Below are 17,101 nucleotides of genomic sequence, written 5' to 3' on the forward strand. Positions count from 1 at the left end.
CGATTTTGAAATTCGAAAGTGATTTGAAAGAAAAGTGATTTTTATCGTCAAACAGAGACCTTGATTTAGCTGTAAATAATATAATATTCATATATATATATTTGGCTGTCGGCTGAAAATGGGGCAGAAATTTATAGCTTAAGAATTTTTTTGTTTGTTACCAACACCATCAACTTGATGATTTGTTGGATTTGCACTCCCTTTTAACTAAATCCTGCATTGAGGAACATTTCTGTGACACAATATGCAACTGACTAACTGTAATTGTTAAGCAAACTTTTAAACTGTGTTTATTTAAAATACCATGCCAAAAGGACCTTTGATGTATTGTTTTTATACATACTCTTATTTATTGTTTTACAGCTCGGCTTACAAATAAGTCGAAGTGGAACTTACTTTTTGTTAAAATCCTAGAACCAGCATAATGCTTGAAGGCAAAAGATATATAAAAACTGCCCCAGTTAGGCTAAGTCGATTACAAAAAAAATGCACATTTGTGATATGATGGAAAATTCAGTACAGAGACCATAGGAAGTGGTTTCATCACCTCTAGATTTACATGAAGTTATTTCCTTAATCAAGATGATTTAAAGACAAGATTTTATATGGGCTTTTAAATAATAAACTTGTGCTTACTTATAGGGGCGGGGGGGGGGGGGGGTCGGAAAAATCCCTTTCCCTCTTCCTTATATCTATCTCATCTTCATTAAATACGCTCGTGCATACGCCCGTGTTAATAATATTCATTGTTGTTTTTAATGGAAAGGATTGGAGTTGTTCACTTACCTATTTACTTCATCCAAATACTGCATCATGGGTTGAAGGTCCTTTTTCTTTGTCTCTTTAATTGGTACCGCATCCGGAAGACGTTCAATTTCTGGATTCATAATTTTTTCAATTTGTACTCCTCCTTCGAAAACTCGTCATTCTAGAAAATTTAATAGGGTACTAAAGTTTTTTTAAAATAGACGATTCCTAGACTATCTTTTGTCACTTTTAAGGCAACACTGCCTCGGCCACATTTTTTAATACATCTAAGTTGGGAATAAGGCAACCTGGCTTATTCCCAACTTAGATGTATTAAAAAATGTAGCCGAGGCAGTGTCAAAATTTAAAAAAGTTTTCTTTTCCATGTCAATGACCTTGAACGATCTTTCAAGAGCTGAGAATAGTACGCTTTACATCGTTTTCATGGCATAGCTTACATCGTTTTGCACGCTTTTAATGGTGGCAAAGTCTCTATCTGAATCTGAGTAACTATGTGCTGATATAAAAAATTTATACTCAATCCTATCAAATGTGTCATTTGCGATAAACTTAATGTAGAGGAAAATAAGCAACCTGTTTTTAAGTTGCCCTGCACATTTGTCAATCAAAGTATTAGATTTTTTTTTGTAGGAAGGTAAATGTCCTAAATTAATAGCTTGCATTAAACACGACGCAATTTGGTTCCCTAACTGTCCAGATTGTCCTTAATGCTACCCGCACGTGATCTCATTGGCCGTGTCTGTAACATGAATCCCAATGTATAAGAATGAAAGCTGACAACTTTAGTACATGCTAGTATGGGACAGTGTGTGTAGTTGGAAGATCTTTTGTAGATCCATAGCATTATTGCATGTTTGACTTACTGGTAAAGTACTTTTTGCAACATCACGTTTGATAACTTCAGCGACAGCATCGGCCTTACGATTGTGTAATTCAACTTTTGTCTTACGTGATGAGGCGATGTCTTACCTTACGTGATGAGGCTACCTGTACGTTATTGTTGTTTCTTTTAAGATCAAGAGCATCACACGTTTTGCACGTGTCAACCCACGTGCCTTTTAAATGAAAGCTTATGAGATTCTTTTAAAAAAACACATCGGTAAAATTTGTTCGAGATTGTTGTGTAAGATTCTTTAGTTCTGTAAGCTAAGTTCATTCTGTTAACATTCAGATCCGGACTCAAATATACTTTTTCAGATTTGTCGCGATTGTAAAACCATCATCATTGTCAGATTGTAATTAAAACCACAAAGCAAAGCGTGAAATAATAGTTTGAATGATAAGAATGATCACTAATTATTTCAACTAAACGACTAATAAATTGTATAATGTAAACATTGCATGCCTAATAATTATAACTGCGCAAATGGACTTCAATTAGAGAAAATGACATGAGTGGACACACAGCGGCCGAGAGAAATTTCGGGCCCTGGGGAAGTTTTCTTAAGGGGCCCTCATTATGATCAATTATATACCCAGGACCAATAGAAGCGTACTCTGGTCATTGAGAATTAAAAATAAAGGTTAATTAAATCTTTTAAAAGTCATAACTATTTATATCTTTTGAAAATTATTTAAAAAAAATTATTTGTACACACACGGGGCCCCGGGAATCTTCCCCGCATAACCCCCCCTCTCGGCAGCCATGAGTGGACATACAGATAGCTCCATCTGTTGATGCTTTTTTTACGATAAAGAGGTAGTTTCTGGAATTTGATAGAATCATGTTTTAAATAGAATCATGTTTTAAGCTTAATTTTATATAGCTAGATATTAGGGTAATCCAAAAAATGGTTTTTTTGATCTTCAACTAACATTGCTTTTCATAAGGTGCCCCAACCTTGATATTACTAATAAATTTTTTTTTTTTTTTCATGATTATTTCACTCCATGACTTCCCTAAATGGGTCCAAAGGTCATTTTTTGCCCATATTTTGCCCATATTTTGCCCATATTTTGCCCAATATTTAGTAGATATTCTTAATACTTTTAGAAATAACGCTGATGATAATATAGAAATTAAGATCATTTACTTAAATACTTTAGTACATGTATAACTAGAGATATAGTAAATAATACAAAATATCAACTAGTTTTATAGCTACCTAGAGCATATTGGTTTCATGTCCAGGGAACTACTCCATCTACTATATTGGTGTAGACTTTTAGTTTATGAATATTATAGAATTTTTTTATTTTTATGTTTAACAAAAGAAATGTATACAGTTAAGGATAAATAACTTATACATAAAATGAATGTAAATACCATAAAGAAAAAAATAATTTGTCACAGTTTTTAAGAATTTAGCAAAGCCAATTTATGGCAAATCGCAAGAATAACAAAGTATTTAGTTTTAACCGAACATGATTTATCAGCTATATTAAGACTAATTTTTATTTGACAAAAACAAATGGGTTCTTATGTGCCTTTTATGACAAATGAAATAATATATGAAATATGAAAAACGAAAACATGAAATATCTGGCCGCATTTTGCAAGATAATTGTAAATTTGAATAACTTTTTAAAAGGTTCTGCATTATCAAATGAATTATAAAAAAGCCCATTAGAAATTACACTTACTAAAAAATAATGCATAGTGGAATATATATTATGGAGCTTATAGAGTAGTCGAGGCAAAAAACGGGGACATATCGGAAAAAATACTCAAAAAATACACAAACTTAAGGCTGGTGAATGAAGGACCTAGGAGTTGAATGATAACAGATCTTGACAAAAAATTTTACTTAAGCTTTTTTATATTTCGCCATACTCTTTTAATCATTTTAAAATTATCCTTACAAGCCTATTTTATTATTGACGGTACTTTGTTTACACGAAAAAGGTTCCCATCGAACAGAACCAAATGTTTTCTCTATTTTTAAATCAAATTAGAAACATTTACACCCTCTGGCTCCGCCCAAAGAACGAGTGAAATAAATTTTAAATTGATCTTTGTTGACAATAGCAATGAACGTTTCATTTCTATAGTAGTATAGTAGCGCACTTGGTGTAAAAAAGAAAGTTATTTTTCCCTCGAAAAGATTCAGGCTTTTTTCAAAGATGGCTACGCCAACAGTCTGTGACATATCCGCTGATCTTAAAGCCTCTCTGAAACAATTTCGTTTCCGAAAGGAAGAATCATTTGCAGCGTTAGTTATGAAGATTGATCCAGAAAAGTTACTAGTTGTTAAAGATGAGTTATATGAAGATATATCATTTGAAGACTTTGTTTCTGAACTTCCAGAGCATTTACCAAGATATGTAGTTATCAGTTTTCGTAAAACGCACCAAAACGGCAGAGTTTCTTATCCACTATGCTTTATTTTTGTAAGTCCACAAGGAGCAAAGACCGAACTACAGATAATGTATGCTGGATCAAAAACTAGTGTTGTGAATGAGTTGGGTTTGACTAAAGTCTTCGAGGTAAGAGATACAGAAGAACTTACTGAGGAGTGGATAAATTCTAAGCTTGATCTTGTGTCAAACCATTAAAACAAGATATTTATGGCTTCATAATTGTCTCGAATACTTAATTTGTTTACATAAAACAGTTAATGTTTTGTTTTGCTATATGTTAAATGATTGAAATAAACTTCAAAAAATATCGTTTTGTATAAAATAATTATCGTATAAGTATGATGCTCTCAATTTAGCTGTTTTTTTATTGTGGTTATTTTATTTTTATTTTTTTTTTATTTTATTGTGTTTTTTTTGTTTGTTTGTTTTTATTTATTTATTTAAAGCCTTGATATAAATTTATATAAATAATGCAAATGATAGGTCTGCCTAATACACTTTAGTTGATGACTTTTAAAATTAAATTAAAAGTGCAATAGTTTTATAGCTTTTAAAAATAATAAGAAAATATATGTTGATTGCTAACCCATAGAATACAAGTAAAAGCAATTGAATGCTAAAAAATATATTTTGATAAATATTAAGGGAAATTTGGATAAAAAATGACACTTGTGACTATTATGATAAAATGAAGAATGTAAATTTGTTTTGTATATATATTTTTACTAGCTATAATAAAACATAATAATGGGTTAAAACTTGAAATAGATATATTTTTTAAGCTCTTTTGTATCATGATATTTAAAATATTTCAAACTATAGTTAATCTTTCAAATTTGCCTAATGGTAATTGCAAATAATTACCTGTAAAAAGCTCTTTTCAACTTGTCTTGACATTTCAGTTTGTTCAGTAAATTTTGGGCAATTTTGTTTATACAACTTGAAAATTAAAGTTTTAGTAATTATGCACGCACAAATGACCTATTTGCTTGCTTGGAGAAACGAGTAGACAGGTATTTAATGAGTGCTTACTTTTTTGAGCTTTTATTTTTATTTGATCAAAGTTTAGTTGTGTTCCCATTCACTTTTATAGTTTTAATATTCAGATTTTTTATTAAAAATGTTTTATTATTACTACTATTGTTATTGTTAAGGATATTTTGACTGAATATGTAAACTTTAGAGTAAAATAAATTAACACTGCTACTAACGTTTTTTGTGTGTGTAAAAAAAAAAAGATATAATTAACCATATCAATCTATTTGTATATTTAAGTCCATGTATACATACATTTGTATTTATAAGGAAGTGTGGGTTACCACTATATTATAGGAGGTTGCAGTTGAAAAGATTTACAATCTATGAAAATGTATGCACATTTAAAAAAAAGAGTTTTTGAGTTTATTCATAAAATGAACTTAGAATATTTCAATTTTGTATTGACAAAAAAATCTGTCTAGTTAAAAAATCCCATCAAGTACTTGCTTCTACATTGGTTTCAAATAAAATTTTCAAAACCAAGTTAATCTTCTACATGAAACACAATTTGGGGTTGCTTTGACAGTGTCATACTAGAACTGCAATCTTCTTAGTATTTCATAAACAGAGGTAAAGTCATGTAAGATTTTAGCAACCTTGCTTGCTGATATTTTCCTAAGCTGTATTGACTAGTAATCTGTAAAGCATAACATGGTTGTAACGATTTTGTTTCAACTTTTATGTGCGGACTGAAAATTAACTTACCATTGGTTCAAATACTACGATGAAATATTACAATAATAGTAGATAAAACTTGGACAGACCTTCAATCCATTTTATTTCTCGCCGTGTTTTGCAGATTGAGTAAATACCAACATAACTATATGAAAGTATTTAAGTCATTCTAAGCACAGTAACAAAAAAGTATTAAAGACATTTATTCAAAATATAAACCATTACAATCTTTTCGATATTGCAACAGGCAAGTGTGACCTATGATATGTTAAATATCAGTTGACAAATAAAAGTTCTCCGTTGGTCAAAGAACAACATGACTATTGCTAATAAACACTCCCGTTGACAGAAAAAATAAAATGAAGCCCCTTGCAATGCAGAAATGTTAATTTGTAAAACTCAAGCTACATACATGCAGATGATCAGGCGAGAAAACCCCTCAAAGTGGCAAGATTGTTTCAAGATATATTTTAAGTTGAATAAAGCTTGTGCCAGTTGAATGTTAACAACACTGAAAAGAGACCTTCCAGAGTTAGCCACCTCTTATAATACTCATTGAATCTTTGACCAGACCCTGCATTTGCAACAGGTAAATTGGAGAAAACAGTATACAAATGGAAAAGAGCAAAAAAAAGATTTTGCATAGACTTTTACATAATAGCTGTTTGCAAACAAAATACTATTAAGAGATCCGCGTTAATCTAGAATTTCGTTAAATAAAGCACAACCAATCCGCGTTAATCGAACTTGTGTAACAAGAGTTTGAGACCGTCATGAAAAAATGAAAAATTAAAGTTAATGAATAAATTAATCTAATGAGGTGTTTGCAAAATCAGACAAAAAATTTAAAAACAACAAAAACACACAACTAAAGAATGCAAAACAAAAATGGAAATAATAATATTTAAATTAAAACGAAAATAAAAACTACCCTTAGATTTAATCACTTTTTTTACGAGTCTGGGCATTCGAGCTACTAAACTATTTATGGTTTTAAGTGATATATTGCCCCAACTCTCTTTTGAGATATTCCACATATTTTCCCTTTGATGACGGTCACCGGTCGCAGAATTTTCTGTCCAGCTCGTCTCATAGAAGTTCATAAGGATCGAGATCAAGGCTTTGTGAAGGCCACATCATGTTATTTACATAACTTTACCAGCGTTTCGTTTCACTTCTGCATAGCTTGGAGCTATGTGCGGGGATATTGTCCTGCTGAAAAATGAATTCAGCACCATTTACTCGCAAATCAAATGGAGCAGTATTTTATTCAAGAATTCTATTGTATTCTTCTTTTTTCATCATGCCACTAATTTTAAATAAGTTTCCAAATCTTAGAATCGGAAAAAGAGCAATAAACCATAGCAGAGAACCCACCATGTTTCAATGTACACACCATGCACTCTGGTTATAAAGTTGTTTTAAAATTGTGTTTCTCTTTGTCAATGAAATTATGTTTTTGCTTTTTTTATGATAAACTATTTTATATTTTTTTATTTCTCAATTATAAACGAACGGTCTTTTTACAAATGTTAATAAGTAAAGAATACGGAAAATGTAAATAGTGATAATTTAGTAGGGGGGGGGGGGGGACTTATATACGCTAAGGCCACTAATGTTGGTTACTGACTTCTGACTTTACCTTAACAGCGCTTTGTATTCTATTATAAACAAACAAACACGACAATCTAAAATTTCAAATATGATTTACAGGTCAATACTGTTAAAAATTTTTAATCTAAATAGTATGGGCTATTAAGTGTTTAAAAAATGAGCATCTATAAATATTAATTGATTTTATAACTTGAAGCTAAAAAGTAAGTTCACCAAACTGAACTGTGTTCAGTTATGGTTTCTTGATGATTAAATCTTTGCTGTCAAATGGAGCAATATAGTGGGCTGGAAAGTACCCTGCTGGAAAGTGTCCTAGGGCAAAAAATTGACCTTCCTTTTTTACACGATACTTAACTTAATGGTGAACTGCACCAAAAAACATCCTACGGAGAATTTTGATTTTTTCTTTTACAAATTCAGTTCACCCTGTAAGTTAAGAATTGGGCAAAAAAAATTATAAGGGTAAAACCTTTGTCGTACGGCACCCTTCAGTCCACTGTGGCAAGCCTATATTTAATCATTTGTGTGAAATTCCCCTTTAGATGATAGATTTTTCGTACATAAATAACACCGAATTATGGCGCATAAAAGAAAAAAAACGAAAACCATCATTTGAATAAAGCATCATCAGGAAATGTCAGCTTCACCAGCTTACCACAATAAGATGTGTCCTATGCTTAAATGAAAAAACAGAAATTGCTATCTATAGGGGCGCAAATTTGTTAAACAAAAAACAAGACCGGTAAACAATTATAGATAGATGAATTAACACATACTTGCGTCATTTGACAGTTGGGATTGTGATACCATTAATAAGAAAATTTGATTTTTTAACGGTTTTTTCATAATGATTTGGCAGAAGATTACTGGTTTGCTATTATATATATATATATATATATATATATATATATATATATATATATATATATATATATATATATATATATATATATATATATATATGTGAAAGATGAAAGATTGGTTTTTTTAAATACTTCTTTAAATCAAAGTTTAATCACATAAACATTGTCTAAAAACAACATAAGCTGTCATCTCACCATAATTACTTTAAAAACATCCGGTCGGTACAAAGTTCGCTATGGACTTTGTTAACGAAGCACATTTTATTTTGCCAACAAAGCATGTTTAATTGTTTTTAGGATGTCGAGGTCAGCATCAAAATAAATATTATTTCAAAGTTCTTTCATAAATAAATACGAAAATCTGGGTTAAATTTTAAAAATAAAAATATATATATATTTCGAATGTCCGAGTATTCCTTTTTTTAAAGTGAGCGAACGTTTCTTACATTTTCTTCACAATAAAAGTCAAGTAATTTTCCTAAGATCCTGTTTTCGATCTCTTTTTTTTTTACTTTTCGCTTTTCTTCTTCTTAAATAAACTTTTTAAAATGAATTTTTCGTTTTACGATTAGCTTGTCGAACTGCACAGTTTTCTCCTCGCCAGACGCACCCCACGACAAAATTTCTCTTCTTCCACAGTTCCATCGCAAGTACAAGTCTTCAGTCTTTTTCCAATACGATATCCAAACAGTTTTTGCTCAGCTTTCATGCATTCTTTCGTGCATTCATAAGCGCCAAACAATAAATCTTTACAGACATCAAAATAGTTGGAGAATAATTTGGAGCATATCTTGTTTTCCATACATAAACGTTGCGCTTCTACACAACTATTATTTTTACTCACTACTTTCCCACTTAAACAACTATGGTACCTGGACCTCAAAACAGTGCAAGAAATATCGTTTTGGCAACTGCATCTTGTCATTATCACTCCTGTTTTGGACGACCAGAAATTTCTAAGTACTGTTTTGCATTTTTCTGTACACTCTCCTCGAACTCCTTCATGCAACTCTTTACAATTGGCATACACTTTGGTTATGTTTGAACGGCAGTCATTTGAGAATACACAATTTCTTACGGTTGGCGAAGTTCCGTTAAGACACTGCCCATTGTAAATGCAATTTCTTAAATTAAACAGTTCACTACATTTAAACTCTTTCTTGATACTAGCACCGGCTGACAGGGTAAAACTCAAAATCAATAGTGTGCCACCAGCGAAGGCTGAAATACTCATTTTTATATTCATCGATGTATCTAAAAAAAAAATTTAATTCATTTTTAAAAATCATAATGCAAATGGTTTATTGCCACACAAGATGTTTTTAAACAAAGAAAGAACCGAGTCAGGATATTTTAAGCATTTTTTATTGTTTACCTACCAGCTTGATGAAGTCAAAGTCATGCCCATTCTTGTTCTATAGCTATTTGCTGTTATGATTCATTACAGGATATTAATTTTGATTATTTGCATTATTTTATTAGTATAACTGATAAAAAAAAAAAAAAAAAAAAATAATTACAATACAAGGTTTTTTTGTAAATTTAATCAAACTTGTACTCAGGACATAATATGTTTAGGATTGTAAAAAAATGCCCTGGGAACAAAGTTGTAGCTGACCGAGTTTTTATAATTATGTTTTACAACGACTTTAACGTTTAATAACGACTTTAAGTGGTACTTCTAGTTCCTGCCCTATTTACAGTAAACATAATTTGCAAATGCTACAAAAAAAAACTTGCATACATTTCTCAAATAGAAACTGTTACAGAAATATGTTATAAATATATAGAATTTTTTATCAATGGTCGGAATGTTTGCTGGTCAGTGGAGGGAAGGTTGATTTCGGCCATTACATTCATTTAGGGTATTATATATATATATATATTTCGTTTTTTACATTTCGAAAAGAATCATTTAGTGAAAATTAAAGTGTATTAGCATGAAGATGTGAAAAATCGCAAAACACATTTGAATAGTAATTCCGCAAAGACATACATATGTATCAACGTACATCACTTCACTTGCAATACACGTAGCTGTCACGCAATGATTGATGGCATCATGCAGAATCAAAACCGATTCGCAAGTGACTGCTCTATATCCAGAACGTTTTTGAAATAGAAGAGTTGATTAACGAATGATCAGCAAGATCTTGTACAGTTTAAAAGACATGTTACCTTATTTTTTTAAACACGAATTTTTTAATTTACAAATCTATTTCCGTTGATTATCTGTTTGTGATGGAATTTTTTTGTGGAGACAGAAACAATTCCATTACAAACAGATAATCAACGACTTGTCTTCTCTGTCATCACAATTTGATGGGGACCAATGTAAATTTTTGGGGAAAATGATTTTATGCAATTGACATTTTTGTCCATGATTTTGTTTATTCCGAACATTATCCTAGGTTCTCTGATGCCCAGGTTCGTTCTCAGCACCTCGGAGCATATTAGTAATGGGGTGTCGAGTTTCTCTACTTTAAAAATAGTCAAATTCTAATTGATAGTAGTTAAAATGATTTTCTAAATAAATTCGTAAATTAGAAAGAGTTCTTCCTGCCCTCTGTTTTGATTTTTAGAGCGATAAAAGCGTAAAAATATAATCATGTTTTGTAGAAAATGTTGTAGAAAATTAAATATGCCACAAGAATTTGGTAACTAATAGTTAAGCCAGAATTCAACTTGTAAATCATTACAACGAATGATTGTTTTTTTTTCGCCAACTTTTTTCCCATTCAAAAATAAAGTTAATCATCACTATTTGAAATAAATGTATTAAAAAGTATTACTCACCTTTCTGTCAACTCGTCATTCTGAGAATGATGTGCTGACACGTTCACAAAACACTTCAGTGTTGATACTTTTGCAACTGCTTCAATAAGCGTGATGTATGTTTTAGAGTCATTTTCACAGCCCGCATTTTTGTCTGAGGTTCAATTGCTGCTGGTTTGGGTATCTTATGAAACGTTCTCCATTCATACCGAATCAGTTTATTTTAAATCATGGCTTCAGAGAATTTTTCTCGATGTGGATATTTTCTTTGCTCTTTGGCAAACTAAGGGTTTGTGTTGAGTACAATAAAACACGACAAACTTTTTTTTTGACTTCCATCTCAATTTTTCATCAAACTTTCTATTAAGGTTGTCTTATAAAAATCAATTTTAATATTTTTTATTGTTTAACTTTTTGCCATATTTACATATGGTGTTAACTATCTGACTGTTCTACTTTTTTAATCACACGACACAGCGGTGCATGATGGTTGCAGACCCATCTAAAGAACACTTTGTCAGAATTTTGAAGGCAAATATAACACTTTAAAGGTTTCATTACTCTTGCAATGAAATTCTTGAATATATGACTGATGCTTTGAATGTTTCAAAAACTTAGAAATAACGGGTAGTAATTGGCCAAGAACGATTTACTGCTGTTTCGTTAAAATTAGATCGGTGAACAGCATTTTTAAACGACAGTAAGTTATAAATTACAATTAGTCACTTGTAATGGTTTTTGTGTAAATGTCTATTAAATATAGATAAACAAACTCAGTACAAATTTATTATTATTATGACAGTTTACTAATTATCTGACAATTACTAAATTTATGCATAAATAAAGATTAGAAATTCAAACGTTTTATAGAGCTTTTATCTTAAACTTTCTTAGCTTTCTTATTCTGCTATTAAACACTGTCTTTAACAAACAAACAAACAAACAAAACAAAAAAAACAACCGGAAAATAAATTTTAAGTATATCAGGCATTGGAACTTTTGGTTGCGAGAACATAAAATATAAAGGATATAAAAAAATATCTTCCTTTTTCTATGAAAATAATGCTTCGCCCAGTGTTTCACTAGAAGCTGCCAAAGTCACGAAAGTCTATTTTGTGACTCTGGCAGCTTTTTAATTTATGCAACATTTAAGAAGAGATTATGGTGAGCAGTAAGCAATAAATCAAAGCAGATGGCAATCAAAGGCAACAGTTTTAGTTACACTGAAAATTAAATTTACTTTAAAAAAACAACTATTAGCTTGTTGAGGGAAGGGACAAAAGCCTTACACAAAAAGTTTGCAGAACTTAAGAAAAAAAGAAAAGTTATGATATTTAAGATCATGGATGTTATTTTTTAAATATTAAAAATGAAAAGTGATAAACCAGAAATGAAAAAAGTAATGCAAAACTTTTAACAGAAAGGAAACAAAAACAAGAATTTCTGTTTTAAAAATTTTAATGAAAATAAAAAAAAAATTACATTTCAATTTGATTTTCAATTAAGAAGCACCAGAAAACTGTTTGGTGAATAACTCAACACGCTGAAATTTAATGGAAAAAGTCAATCAGAAAATTTGTATTATATAAGTTCTGAAGCAACATAAATTATTCCATGTGTTAAAAAAAAAATTGAATACTATTAAATAAAAAGATACCTCATGTTCTGGTAAGCATGGACCAAATGCTTCAAGTAATAATGGCTCTTCTTCAACAGCTTGTTTAAAATCAGCATAAGATAACCGATTGTCATGATCAAAGTCCTGTCATTAAAATTAAAAAAGGTCCTAATTAACATCACTTCTATACAAAAACATGAACTTCAGACAACAGACAACAACCAAAAGATACGTTTTAAACACATTCTTAAGCACCATTTTCTTGAGTGTAATTTCAACTAGGTCTTTGACACCTTCATCTGGATCTTCTTCTGAAGGTTGCTAAAAAAAATTTAATAGTTTTATTAGTGCAAAAAAAAATCAAGAACACTAACCAATACAAAAAAAAATAAAAGTTTTTAAAAGCTCAGTTTATTTAAATCTTTATCATGCATTTGTACTTTATTTTTAGGAATTTCATATTACAGTAAAACCTTGATTAGAGAATTTTTCAGCATATGAAAAATCTCCTCCCTGGTAATATAACCATTTGAATTTAAATCATAAACATCAAAGCAATCTAAAAAAAACATACATTGTATATGTAAGTTACCAAATATGAAATATAATCAGCAGCAAGTAAAGAAAAACATAAAAGGCTGATATTATACATGCAATAAATGATTTTACTAAAACATGCAATATGAAGCACCATACTATGTTAGGGATACAAAATAAAAATGTAACAACCTTATTTATAAAAAAAAAACAAAAAAAAAACACAAAACTTCAAAAAAATATCATTAACATACATCGAGTCTGTTCATCTAAAGTACCACGTAAAAATATAGATAGGCCACATATCCACTCTTCCATGCTTATACTGCTGTCATTGTCTTGATCAAATGCCCTGAAAACTGAAAAACACAAAAGAAGCCAAACTAAAGCTATGAAGGTTACATAATATCATCTTTTCTAAGATTTTCTTCTTTTAATTTTTAGATTTGATTTTCTAAATGATTTTTTTCTAAAGCAATTATAGTAAAAAGACATTATGGCATATAAAAAGAAACTTAAAAAACAAAAAAAATGTCAAACCATAACATTTATATATATAAAACTGTAACAATTATATATAACAATAATACTAAAATCACTATGAGGCTTGCATTTTCATTTTGTAAATATCAGACATATTCATTGTTTAAAATAAATATATTTTTTAATGAGCCTTCATGTTAAGCACAAATTTTCTAGATTGTAAAAAAATTAAAATTTAAAAAATTTGTAAAAAAATGAAACAAACTTCTATCCATAAGAACATCATCAGTCATCTGAAATGTATTATGAAGAAGTGCTCGAAATTTAATACGATCCATTTTTGCTTTTTGGTTGGGGACAAGTTCACGAAAAATTGCTAACAGATTTTCAACTTCCACTTTTTCAACTAAACATAAAAAAAACTGCCAATAAATTAGAACAAATTATTATAATTATTGAGGGTAAGTTTAGCTAAAATAAGATTTTTGAAAAAGATTATCTTTGTAGCTTTGCATATTCATTAAAATATATGCATGTACATATAAAAATATAAAATATTTTGTTATTAAAACATTAGGCATCTTTAATGTGAAAATATTTGTATGTAAAACATATACATAAATTAGGGTCTAGGATATGTTATAAAGTCTAAAAGTTTCTTGAGGTGAAGTTTTTTCCATTATCTATCAATGTTACATTTAAAAATAGTTTTTACAGAATTTTGATGAGCTATCATGAGATCCTTCAAAGCCCCTGAAGATGCCCTTCAACTCAACTCACTCCCACACCTTTTTTAAGTAAGAACTGTTCAAAAAGATGTCATTTTACAAATATAAATATAAAATATAATTAAAGTCCACAAAAAATAATGTTATGTTAAGCATTTATAACAAGAAAATTTTGCATCAAATTTATTAATTTTACATATTTAGTCAGTTTTGTGACCAAATGAAAAGTTTTCATGAAGGACTATACTACTTGAAAAGTTATTAATGTACTAGTACTAACAAGAACTAACAGAACTAACAGAACTAATAAAACTATATTATTGTAAATTTCTATGCTGCTCAACACCTAGCAACAACCATGCCATTTGTTCAATATCAGTTGTAATCATTGTTGCAAAATCAAAAGATAAACTTGAAATCCTGCTCACTGCATCTTTGACAACCTAAATGTCTAAGCAAATTGTTATTCAACTTTGGTTTAGAAGCCAGTGCTCTCTTTCAAAATGTGGAACAACAAATGAGATTCAGGCCCAATCAGCTTGTTAAAGCAGTATCAAAAACAATTTTCTTTAAGACTGGCTTAAAAGTTTGGAAGTTTTCTGATATTAGAACCAAAAGCCATTAATCCGCCATTTTTCCCTTTAGTTTTTCTGTCACCAAAGGATGTTTACTGAACAAACCAAAAGGAAAGTTTTTTTTTTGACAAGTATCAATCATGATTAATGTTAATGACCATGTCAGCAATATTTTTAATCAACTACTCTAAAATCAATCACCTCATTAACAAACTAAAGGTTGTTTGTGGATCCATCTGCTCCATAATATGCTTTTATCCTTACAAAAGTGCAGAAACAACCCATGAATGCATAAATAGTCATGAATTTAGTAACCATGTCATCATTATATTGCATCTGTTTGGAAAACATACACATTTTTTCAGTTGCTCCAACTGAAAAAATGTGTTTGTTTTCTGAAATTGTGAAAAAGAGACTTCAATCTTTTCATAACATTTACTCTCTTGTTGCCAAGATCAGATATTTTTCCCCAATTTTTTTTTACTGAACTCTGCAAGTTCTTCCATAATTTCATAACAAATGATCTTTCTGTATTGAGTTTTACATACATACCATACTCCAAAACATAATAACAACATCAATTAAAAGACAAATAATATCCTCATTCTTCACTTTATTTTTGACATTCTCTGGATCATTCATTAGAACTTAGACATACTTTGTAATTTCCCTACAATTAGGCAGCTTGGCTCCATTAACTGATATTAAAGGCTGACCAATTAACCAAAAATCAGTATTCTTTTTTGAGTCATGAAAGACATGTAATACCTAAATTCCTTTAGAGTTAACTCAGCTGCCTACATTGAGGTCATGGAACAAGTTTTAAAGCTATGGAGTTCCAAATAATCAATATATGCAATTGGAAGATCTACTGTGTGAAGCGCTGTTGGCTGTTGAAAGGCTATAAAAAATTTAAAACTTACATAGTTATTGAGCCAAAACTGGCTTTATTATAAAAATTCATCCTAAAGTACCTTATACACCCTGTACAAGTCTTTGATGTCTTAGCCTTGAGAAAACTGTACACATTTCTTTAAATTAACTTTATCTATAGTTGTTGGAAAACAAATTTAATTATAATAACTTTAACTAAAAATCAGTTAATTCAATTTTACTTTTTCAAAATCTTTTTGTATTAAAGCTCAATTTATAAAAACAGGTTGCTATAATCAGAATAATAAAAAAATAAACTTAAGTAAAATTTTAAGAATTTTTGTTAAAATATTTTAAGAATACTATTAATTCACCATAATGTTAACTAAAATATGTAAAATTATCTAGGGCTGTTGCTTAAAGCTACTCCATGATTTTGTGTGCAGCATTTAGCTCTATAGAAAAGTCCTTAAAAAAAAAAAAAGAAAGACAAAAGAAAAAAAAAAAGCATAACTTTTAGAACACAGACTTCTGCAATAAAAAAACTGCATGACAAACCATGAATCTTTAAATAACATGTTATCATATTTCAATTTTTAGACATAAGTCTAACTTATTCAACTCTTTTTTTTTTAGATAAAAACTTAAATATTTTCTGGAAAAAAATAAGGAAAATGCTTACAATGTGTTGATTTGTAAATACTTTCGGCTAGTTTAGCATGATTTTTCTTTATTATTAGACCAGCCATTTTTTTCTGTTTTTAACTTGCAAATTAACCATAATGGGATGTAAAATACATTTATTCTTTTGTTATTATTATGTAGATGCTATATGAATTATACCAAGGGTTAATAAACCTTTTTTCAGTTATCTTTTTGCCGTTTCGAAGGACGCTATTGTAACAAGATCCGTTGTAAACAAAATGTTTGTGCGTAAAGGGATTGTTTACTTAAATTTTCCTTTTATTTTCAAGAATCGATTATGCAACTTAATGAATAAAGCTAGATTTCAGTAAACTTCAGGATTTCTAATCAATTGTGTGAAAAAAAGTTGTTCTGCTATTAATCACTAAATTTATTAAGGGTTGTTTAAATATATAGCGCATAGAAGTATTATTAAAAGCGATACGCCTAGTTGTGAGCACTATTCTAGTATTTTAATCCTTAGCTAGGTTTAGGAAAAGATTAATTTTTAATTCATGAGGACATTGGTTTGGTTTAAAAATTAAATTATGCAAATATAAACTATAAACA

At 29.7% G+C, this 17,101-nt stretch overlaps 2 protein-coding genes across 3 annotated transcripts; one reads left to right on the forward strand and one right to left on the reverse strand.

Moving 5' to 3' along the window:
* The first annotated feature begins 3,791 nt into the window (after nt 1–3,791).
* Nucleotides 3,792–5,274, forward strand: LOC145190433 (glia maturation factor beta-like). The gene has a single exon (XM_080067303.2). It carries the CDS (start codon nt 3,832–3,834, stop codon nt 4,261–4,263), a length of 432 nt encoding a protein of 143 aa, XP_079923429.2. The 5' UTR covers nt 3,792–3,831; the 3' UTR covers nt 4,264–5,274.
* Nucleotides 5,275–12,473: 7,199 nt separating this feature from the next.
* LOC145190240 (calaxin-like) lies at nt 12,474–16,786 on the reverse strand. Of its 2 annotated transcripts, none has more exons than XM_090091282.1 (7): nt 16,530–16,786; nt 13,937–14,077; nt 13,443–13,547; nt 13,125–13,210; nt 12,907–12,972; nt 12,691–12,795; nt 12,474–12,576 (listed from the first exon to the last, which is right to left on the reverse strand). In XM_090091282.1, the coding sequence occupies exons 1-7, from the start codon at nt 16,594–16,596 to the stop codon at nt 12,535–12,537; spliced, it is 612 nt and encodes a 203-aa protein (XP_089947408.1). In that variant the 5' UTR covers nt 16,597–16,786; the 3' UTR covers nt 12,474–12,534. The 2 variants fall into 2 exon arrangements, with proteins under 2 accessions (XP_089947408.1, XP_089947409.1); XM_090091283.1 differs by lacking the exon at nt 16,530–16,786 and adding an exon at nt 15,949–16,002.
* Between the last annotated feature and the right edge of the window lie 315 nt (nt 16,787–17,101).

This window comes from Hydra viridissima, unplaced genomic scaffold (genome assembly GCF_058129835.1).
Source record: "Hydra viridissima isolate aposymbiotic clone 2 unplaced genomic scaffold, HvirCarnegie_v1 scaffold_6, whole genome shotgun sequence".
NCBI lineage: Eukaryota > Metazoa > Cnidaria > Hydrozoa > Anthoathecata > Hydridae > Hydra > Hydra viridissima.

Excerpts from the sequence above, each read along its gene's own strand:
- LOC145190433 (XM_080067303.2), top strand. The coding sequence starts at position 3,832 with ATGGCTACGCCAACAGTCTGTGACATATCCGCTGATCTTAAAGCCTCT.
- LOC145190240 (XM_090091282.1), bottom strand. The coding sequence starts at position 16,596 with ATGGCTGGTCTAATAATAAAGAAAAATCATGCTAAACTAGCCGAAAGT. Across the intron at positions 12,973-13,124 it reads TGAAAAATTCTCTAATCAAG|CAACCTTCAGAAGAAGATCC; the intron begins GTTTTACTGTAA and ends AATTTTTTTTAG. Across the intron at positions 12,577-12,690 it reads CATGCTTACCAGAACATGAG|CGTGTTGAGTTATTCACCAA; the intron begins GTATCTTTTTAT and ends ATTAAATTTCAG.